Source organism: Clarias gariepinus, chromosome 6 (genome assembly GCF_024256425.1).
Source record: "Clarias gariepinus isolate MV-2021 ecotype Netherlands chromosome 6, CGAR_prim_01v2, whole genome shotgun sequence".
In the NCBI taxonomy this organism is placed as follows: domain Eukaryota; kingdom Metazoa; phylum Chordata; class Actinopteri; order Siluriformes; family Clariidae; genus Clarias; species Clarias gariepinus.
Genome location: NC_071105.1, coordinates 2,760,124 through 2,770,000, shown reverse-complemented (window position 1 = coordinate 2,770,000; position 9,877 = coordinate 2,760,124). Strand labels below are relative to the sequence as shown.

The window sequence follows — 9,877 nt, the reverse complement described above, 5'->3', positions numbered from 1 at the left end:
CACAGTTCCACTCTGAATGTTTTTTCAGGAACTCTGGAACTTTAGGAGCATTTCCACTGCAGGAGGTTTGGGGAATATGGGTGCAGTTTCATCAGGAAATAACTTTTATAAATTAATGAATTTTGGTTAATTTTCCACATTTTTTTTACAGCGCGCATTTTTCAAAGTGTTTTTATGACCGAATCCTTTTCAGGATCCATTTCATGAAGTTTGAGTATATTTTTAAGTAAGAACTTTTTCATAACCAAGCAACCTTACGTAGGTTCATTTGGTGCCCTTAACTGAACGTTATTAATGATTTCTTGCGCTTTCAGTAATTCAGGAATTTTAGATTTGTTTCGAACAAGAGAAATTATTTTTTCAAGTAAATAGGCCTTGTCTCCTTCTCAATCAAGTCTATATGAATATATATGCAGGAACCTTTGGAAATTTAGATTTACTTCCATCAGAAGAATCCTTATATAGATTTACGATGCCCAGGAAACTTTGGGGTCTGGGTTCGAGTCCCATCTCAGAGTCTGTGTGCATGGAGTTTGCATGTTCTCCCAGTACTTGATGGGTTTTCTCCAGGTTTCCTCCTACAGTCCGAAGACATGAACTGTAGATAAGACTACTTGGCATTTCCAAATTGCATGCAGTGTGAGGGTGTGTGCTGGCCCTGAGACCCCTGAGATAGGCTCCAGGCCTCCCGTGGCCACTGTATAGGATAAACAGTGTAGACAATGAGTGTGTGAGTACTATTTCTTCCAATTTAACTGATTTTGTTTCTGTTCAGCTAATTTATTTTGATTCACTATAACTAATTTCTATGTAATGAAATTTGGTTCAGTTTGATTGAGTTTAATTTAATTTGACTTAATAAAAATTAGTTTGTTTCAGTTCAGTTTAATTAAGTTTTTTTTCAAACTACAGTATTTTTTTTCTCCCGATTTTCTCCCTAATTTGGTCGTATCCAAACCAAACACACTAGTTCAGGTCCATTTGATTTGATTAATTTCACTTTAGTCAAATCTACTTTCACAGCAACAATATTTTCAGACACCCAGAATTTGAACACATTTAATTCAGTTTAATTAAGTTTAGTTTAAATTAATTCAATTTCTTCAGGTGGGTTAGATTTCTTCTGATTTGACGTGATACAAATCAGTTTGGTTGAATTCAGTTTGATTAAATTTAAATTTGATTCAGATCAGGTCAAATTATAGCTTTTAAGAATCTCCTGCAGGACCTAAAGTCAGGAACTGTAGGTTTGTTTGTCCTTCTGAAACCTTTTCAGGAACTTCTTATTATGTTTACACCACAAGTCTTTTCAAACTCAAACCCTTCATAGACTCTTCCACCACAGGAACCTTAATACTGTACCAAGTTGTGAATTTTAGAAGAATTTTCACAGCAAGAACATTGTCAGGAACTCAGGAGCTTCACATAAAGCTTTTCACCAAACTCTGAATTAGCAACCTTCCAATGGAGAAAACTTTTCAAGAATCTAGAGGAACTTTACGTGCATTTGTACCACAGTGACTTTTTTCCCCAGGACCAAAGGACCGTTAAAGTCATTGGTTAGAGGTCCAGTAACTTTAAGTTCATTTCCACTTTATAACTGGGTCAAGAGGCAAATAATTTTAGATGTGTTTTTACAGCAGAAACCTTTCCAGTAATTTGGGAAATTTATGATGTATCAATCATTTTAAGTTGAAATTTTTAGGAATTTATGAACATGGGGCTTTTTAAAAAAACATAAAAGCTTGTTCTCCCAACCCTATGTTTTTAAGAGACTCAAATATATAAAATCTTTAAGTGTTTTTGAACTTTAGTGGCATCTTCACAGCAAGAACAAGAACCCAGGAAGTCGTTTATACTTTTTCACGAACTTATAAACATCAAGCCCAGTAAGTAACTTCCAGGCACCCAGGAACTAAAGCTACATTTCCATTACAGAAACCTCTTCAAAAGACATTCTTCCATGTCCAACAGGAACCATTTCGGAACCTTTGAACTTTCAAAACATTTTAAATGTTTAAGATCCTGGGAACTCTGGATATCTTTTAACCACAAGAACCTTTTAATGTCCTCAGGCTTTAAGCTGTTTTCCAACAGAAGAACTTCACTCTGGGAACTTTCTACTGTATGTGCCCACCAATGTTATACATTTCTTCTTCTTCTTCTTCTTCTTTTTACACATTGTTTATGTTTTTGTTTACTATGTTTCCACCAAATTAACTTTACATACATTAAGCACATTACATATGAAACTTTTTCAGAACACAATAACTTTCAATTTGTTTTGATACAATTTCTACTCCAGAACCCCAGTGATCTTGGATCCATTTTAGCTCAGGAACCAACAAGGCTTTACCCTCATGAGATCAGTGCTAATGACGCCATTAGCGACGATGTATAGATCCTGGGAATGTGCCTCATGTGACCTCTGAACTCGGGCATAGTTTCCTTTACATGTGAAGATTAATCTCTTAGCTTGAGTTCACACACTTTCACCGCTCAGGTCAAACAAACATGTGTGTGAGATGATGTTCAACAGGGAAAGTTAGCTAGCTAAGCAAAGCGACACTTGGGCTAAAGCTTAGCGTCCCGTGAAGGGATTAAATCTAAATTCACAAAGAAAGTAATTTGTAAAACAGATTACCTAAATCAGCATTACACCACACACACACACACACACACAAACACACACACACAATCCAAGCATGCTATCAATCCTCTTAAGGCGTTAAAACCCACAGTTAGCTTGTGTGAAGTAGAGAAAAGGTTATCAGGTGAGGTTTTCCAAGTTCTGATGGGGGTTTATCTTCATTTCATCAGGATGGTTCTGTTCTCCTGTCCACTTGTTAGACACGTGAGGCAACCAGGTAGTCCACCGTGAGCCAGAGCCAACAACGTACTGTAACAAACCTAGCACCAGTTACTGAACTGTGAACACTTTAGCTAATGTTTTAGCACACAAGAGGACAGCAAACTACCCAAGGGGTTAGACTGGGCATCGAAGTGACCTTTTATTTCGTCCAGAGAAATGTCAAAGGTGTTCAGTGATGTTTTTTTTTCACTGCATGTCCACTAGAGGGCGCATCAGATGTATTAAAATGTGTGTGAAGCACATACTAGTTATTTTGCTTTAACAGAGGTTTATTGATGGTTTTGTTCCCCCACGTCATAGTTCTGCCTGTTTTGCCCTCAGGATGTATCTGGAGAACAAGAGCAATCTGGAGAGGGAGATGTCCCAGACGGGAGCTCAGGGCCATCAGAAGACTGAGCCTGTGGCAGAGAACTTTGATGAGCTGCGTCTCCTGGAAGGATTTTCCAAGAGGACGGAGACACAGAAGCTGCTGCAGGCTGCTGCCGTCCCACCGGGACACCACATCATCTACACCAACCACCAGGAGCACAGGTGAGGGAGAGGGAGAGAGACAGAGACAGAGAGAGAGTGGGAGTCTCAGAGACAAGAATACAGACAGCAAGATGGACAGAGAGAGAGATGCATAGGAAAGAGACATAACAAATTAGAAAGAGAGGCAGACAAATAGAGATATTAAGAGAGACACAGAAACGAGAGTTTGAGAGAGCGATGCTCCCATCATGCATAGTGTCCACTGTACAAGCCTCTGGAGACAGTGTTATGATCTGGGGTTGATCAGTTACTCAGGTCTAGACTCAGCAACGTTATGGGGCAATTTGTATAACATTCTTATAAGCTTAAAGTGGCCAACCCTACTGTAGTGGGATTTTACTAGTCATGTGCTCTCCCTCTCTCGCTTTCTCTCTCTCTCTCTTTCTCTCTCTCTCCCTCTCTCACTCTCTCTCTCGATCTCTCTCACGCTCTCTCTCTCTCTAGCTCTCTCCCTCTCTCTCTTTCACTCTCTCTCCCTCTCTCACTCTCTCTCTCTCTTTCACTCTCTCTCTCTCCCTCTCTCACTCTCTCTCTCAATCTTTCTCACGCTCTCTCTCTCTCTCCCTCTCTCCCTCCCTCTCTCTCTCTCTCTCTCTCCCTCTCTCCCTCTCTCTCTGTCCCTCTCTCTCTCTCTCTCTCCAGCCCATCATTATTACTGTTATTTAAATGAATCTCTTCGTTATTCCCTGTAAGTAATGTTCGCTCTAATCTAAGCTCAGGTGGGACAGAAGTGTGTGAGTGTACAGTTCAGTGGTAAAACTTTACCCAGAATCCCAGAGTGCATCTTTAAGTAACCAGACTCATACTGGAAGTGTTTATGTGTTTCTTTAACATTAATCATTTCCTACTAATAGATTAGTGTTTAATGTTGATGACGGTGTTACTCTGAGACAGGCGACAGTGCTAACCGCTACTCCACCGTGCCACCAACTTTGTGGCCATTTTGTACTAAAGAGATCCTCGTCTCTGCAGTAAAGTTTTATTGAACTAAAACTATGCAACTATTTTAAACAAATCAGCTATAAATAAGTTAATAAATCAACAGTAATAAGAAATGAATCCTTTTGTTGTGTTTTTTTATTTGCGTGCCAGGAGAAGCTTCAGTATGGTGAACTTCCTGACGGGGAAGACGAGCCACACGGAGAGATCGCCGCTGCTCCGCATCGCTCAGGATGATGGGTAAACTTCACTCTATCTCACCTTCACTCATGAAGGGCTTGTTTTACTTTACTTACACAGAGACAGTAGGGTTCTGTATAAAGCCTATAAAGATTGATATTTAGAAAATGTCATTAAAGAAAAATGTCAAGTAAGTGTTTGTGTGTGTGTGTGTAGTTTAACATACATGACCCTGCGTGACACCGGCTTCGTTCCGGGGGACGACTCATGGGACGGGAACTCGGTCGAGCTGGAGCGGAGATGTCGACTGGGGAGCGAGGTGACCAGCCTGTCCTACTCGGTGTCCACTGACAAAACTGAGAACAACTTCAAACTCTCCTCTAACCTCAGGTACGACATCAGCTTCACACTCTGTATATATGCGCACACATGAGTATGTTTGTTTTTTACTTTTTTTTTTCCACAGAAACTGTTTGAGTGTTACAAAACTTGTGACCATCTTCATCATCGTCATTCTCTGTACAGTAAGTCTCTCTTACACCCACGTACCCTTCACTAACTACACCAGGAGTCATGATTGTGTTATTAATATGAGTGTCTGTTACACAACCAGTTGTTGTTCAGCATGTTTCCTGATCGAGACCGTCCCCGGAGGATGCTGGCTGTCTCGTCCACTTCAAGTTTCTGTATCTTTTTCATTTACAAAGATGTACATTTCAAAATCTGCTCCACACCTGAGACGGTAACTTACCCCCTTTTTCATTATCTATACCGCTTTATCCTGTAGTCAGGGTTGCGGGGGGCCTGGAACTTATTAGGGCATGAGGTGGGGTACACCCTGGACAGGGTGCCAGTCCATCGTAGGGCACACACACAAACACACCCTCATTCACACACTACAAGCAATTTGGGAACACCAATTAGCCTAATCTGCAGGAGGACTGTGGGAGGAAACTGGAGTTCCCGAAAGAAAACCCATCAAGCACATGGAGAACATGCTAACTCCATCTACACAGAGACGGGAATTGAGCCTGGCCGGAAATCGAACCCAGACCCTGGAGGTGTTTGCAGAAAGTGATTATTGGTATTAGCATAGACTCTAACATAGACGCTTTTCCTTGACCTGCTCGACCTTATAGCTATGAACTTGACAAATTTCCGTGAAAATGCCTTGCTGAAGCTTCAGGTGGGAGGTCCATTTCAGGGTGGGATCGAAGACGCTTCTGCACAGGAGTACATCGTGGTCCAAGTAGAGCAGACAGTAGAGATATCGGCTCGCAGGAAGCGAGTGCAACAGGTGAGACATCTAAATTCTGGTTTTGATATGTTATCGTTTATATAAGAACATTATATGTTGACGTGTTTGTAACGTTTATGGAAGGAGTCTCCAGTTTCAGCACATGGTAACAGAGGGAAAAGTAAAACATTATGATTTCTGATGTCTTCAGGACAGAGGGGATTTTTATTTCTTACATTTTTATTAGAACAAATAAATAGTTCGGTTGAGGGTCAGAAGTAATTTAAAGCATCTTAAATGAAAATTCTAAATAAAATGTATATTCTAAACAGAATGCTCGACAATAAAGAGCTTCTAATGAAGATGAGTTTTATGTGTTGATTTGTGAGTGTTTGCTAAATAAAGCTAAGGAACAAGGGTTTCATTTATCTTCTGCCAGAAAAAAAAAACAGTTCAGTCTTGTTAATGTTTAATTGTAAAACAGTCACACATAATCAACGCACAAACATAATTACCCATCTTGCTTTTGTACACACACGGTTAAAACTCAAGGTGGGAATATGGTGTAAAGCTCGGGCTACAAATAAACTCTTCACTTCCTCTGTCATGTAGCTGATACTTGACTGTGGTTAGATCTATCAGATTGACATTCAGATGATCTATAGAGATGTTGGGTTTATTTTTCTGACTCGGAGGAAATAATTTTACCGAAAATAATCAAAAGCGTGCTTGTGAATAAAATCTGGAATGAAAAGTGACAGTGATGTATGAGCAGCACTCTAAATGCAAATGTCCTGCGCTGCCCACACCCAGGAGGCTGCAGTCTGTTTCCCAGCATGTCACTGATTATTTAGCTTTCTCTCTCTCTCTTATCAACAGGTGTTTTATAACTGGACGATACCTTTACATTCCAAAAGGAGTGACGAGATTCTCAAAACAAGGACCTTTGCGATGCTTAATGGGTAAACACACACACACACACACACACACACACACACATACACACTGAACTATGCTGTGGTTTACCAAAAACAATTATATGTAAATGGAGTTGCAATGATAAGAACTACAGATATTATGACTATAATCACATTCGATAAGAGTAATTAAAAAAAGTTATCTTTCCTGAATAGCTACTCAAGAAATTAACATTTTAAATATATTATAATGCTGTTATAATAAATGAAAAACTAAAGTAAATTAAAATAATGTAAAACTAACTAAAGCAATATTTGTTTATTTAATCTTGAGTGATTATTGATCAAGTGTACTCATAGCCCCATTTAGCTTCATACTGTTATTATTACACCTAGTGGTGGAAATGGGAACTGCATTTAATAGTTGGCAAACTTTTAAACCAAGTTGGAACCTTGGATAATGATATTACCTGGAGCACAATTTGAACTGAGCTGCTCGACTGTACCCTGGATCATCACTATATATGATGGGTTTCCCCTAAAGATTTTCTACTTGATGGTAGACTGTAGCATAGATCACATGTGATAGCCTCTCTACTTTTTAATAATCTTGCCCTGCTACCCCTGAGCTGCTGCCGGCACATTTCATATGCAGTGTTTTTTTAGTGACAGAATTATTTCATAGCTGGAAGTCAAATCACTGAAGCTTTTATTAAATTACTAAAAAGAACTTAAATCAGGTTCAATATGTTAAATTTATCATTAACAGTATCCGTTCATGCATAAAAGATAAATAAAGACCTTACACTTGTTTTTATTTATAATTGCATGTCATGTGATTTCACCACTAGAACACTTTCACATGATGTGACTCGAGAAGCATCTAATGGTTTCACATTCTGTCAGTGGCTAAATGATGTTAAGCGGTGGTCTAGCTTTCGGTGACCGGACGTGCACACCGATCAGCCATAACATTACAGTGTAAAACATCATGCCTAGTATTGTGTAGGTTCTCCTCGTGCCACTTTGGGCAGTTTTGGCCACTCAGGGCATGACTCCAAACGACCTCTGGGGGTGGGTTGTTTTGTCTGGCGTCTGGACATTGAATCCTTTTGGTTGCTGTGGGTTGTGGGACGGACCTCCTTGGATTTATTTATGTCTGGTGCATCCCATAGGACTTGACCGGATTGGCATCTGGGGACTTTGGAAGCGTGCTCTCCAGGAGTCCTGTGCACAGTGGCCTCTGGTGGACTGGGTGTTCTGGTGCCCTTCTATCGTGGCCAGGGCCGATTTTTCTTGGTGATCTCAGCTGCATTGGGCGTTTCTGTGGGATCGGACCAGACGAATGGGCCTTTGGTCCCCATAGGCATAAATGTGCTTGGGGTTCCCTTGATCTTGTCACGAGTTTGCTGGTATATAATCGATCGGAGTTATGTCCTTCACCTGTCAGTGGTCATAATAGTATATCCATTAGCTATACCAGTGGTTAAAGTGTTATTGTAAAGGATTACTGATTGGAAGGTCCCAGGTTCAGACCCCAACACCACCTAGTGCTCTCACTGTAGAGCCCTTGGGAAGCCCTTTAAGTCTTAACTGCTTAGATCCATGGTGACTTAAAAATTCTCTGAATGAGGACATCGGCCAAATGCTGTAAATAAAAGTACCTGAACTAACTAGTTTCATGATGGCTCTATGCTCCTTATAGTAATATAAATTAGACATGTTAGCAGTGTGTGAAGTTTGCATTGTTCTCCCGGTGTTTGGTGGGTTTCCTCCATGTGCTCCGGTTTGTCCCACAGTCCAAAGACATGCAGATTAGGTTAACTTGTGTTACCATAGTGTATGAATGAGTGTGTGCCCTATGATGGATTAAGGTGTACCCTGCCTCGTGCCCTAAGTCTCCTGTAATAGACTCCAGGCCCTCCCGACCCTGTACAGGATAAGTGTTACTATATATACTGTAGAATGAAGCCATGAAGGTGAATGAGCTAGCTAGTAAGTATTTAAGTATGTAAAAATCTTTTATAATGATTTAGTAGTTATATATATATATATATTTTTTTTTTTTAAATATATATATATTTTTTTCCAATTTTCTCCCCAATATTAGTCGTAGCCAATTCCTCCCCGTCACTAGGGGGCTCCCACATTACTACCATTCAGCCGGGAGGGCGAAGACTATCACCTGTTTCCTCCGAACTGCGTGACGTCAGCCGACCGCACCTTTCGAACTGCTTGCTCACGCACCATTAGGGGCGGAGTAACACACTCGGAGGAAAGCGCTAGCCGCTCCTTCCGCGTGCGCAAGCTCACAGACCCCCCTGATTGGCTGTAGAGCCGTGATTAATGTGGGAGCGCAAGTACCTCTCATCCCTCCCCCCTGAGAGAGCTCGGCCAATCAGCTCTCTCTGTGCCTTCGGCTGTGAGAGGAAAACAGCATCACCCGGGGTTCGAACCAGCGATCTCCGGATGATAGGGCGAGCGCTTTACCACTGCGCCACTCGGAGGCCCGTAGTTAAATATTTAGCTTAAATAATTTGGTAAATTTTTTACCAAACTGCATGTAGCCACAATCATTAATGATTAAAGATTGCTCTTGTTTCCACAGAGCTCCAATCCAGATCACCGTGCAGGCCTTCCTGCAGGACAATCAGGTGGTTCCTCTGTCCATGACCCACCAGGCGCTTTCTCTACGAGTGGAAACTCAAGTGCTCATTGCTGGACTCATCCTGGCTGGAGTTTACGTGCTGATCATCTTCGAGGTAAAGAGTCCAGGCTTCACTGGCATGACTTCATGGTTTAGGAGTTCCTTAAGCTTCCTAAAATTATACAAGATAATATTTCAAGCTATTTGCAGTGTGCATTAATCAGCTATAACATTATGATTATGATCATTTGGCCCTTCTCACAGTAGCTAGAGTTACAATATCTTGATGCACCGACACCTGGAAGTGGGTGGGATATATTAGGCAGCAAGTAAAGTTGTCCTGAAGTTGACAAGCTGGAAACAGAAAAAATAGTTTTGACTTTGACAAGGGGCCAAATTGTGATGTCCAGACGACTGGGTCAGAGCAAGTTCAAAACTGCAGCTCTTGTGAGATGTTCCAGGGACATAACAGAAGTATTCCAAGGTAGGAAAACCAGTGAATTGAAGACAGGGTGGCCAAAAATCACTGATGCACATGGGAGTGAGGGCTGGCC

At 41.0% G+C, this 9,877-nt stretch overlaps 1 protein-coding gene across 1 annotated transcript in view; it reads left to right on the top strand.

The window, feature by feature from the left end:
- The first annotated feature begins 3,194 nt into the window (after positions 1-3,194).
- Positions 3,195-9,877, top strand: part of oca2 (oculocutaneous albinism II) — a 105,973-nt gene continuing 99,290 nt past the window's right edge. The window contains exons 1-8 of the mRNA XM_053498972.1: positions 3,195-3,403; positions 4,496-4,582; positions 4,739-4,912; positions 4,989-5,046; positions 5,136-5,208; positions 5,662-5,819; positions 6,639-6,721; positions 9,285-9,438. Coding sequence (XP_053354947.1) covers positions 3,195-3,403; positions 4,496-4,582; positions 4,739-4,912; positions 4,989-5,046; positions 5,136-5,208; positions 5,662-5,819; positions 6,639-6,721; positions 9,285-9,438 — 996 coding nt within the window. The remainder of the gene's footprint in view (positions 3,404-4,495; positions 4,583-4,738; positions 4,913-4,988; positions 5,047-5,135; positions 5,209-5,661; positions 5,820-6,638; positions 6,722-9,284; positions 9,439-9,877) is intronic.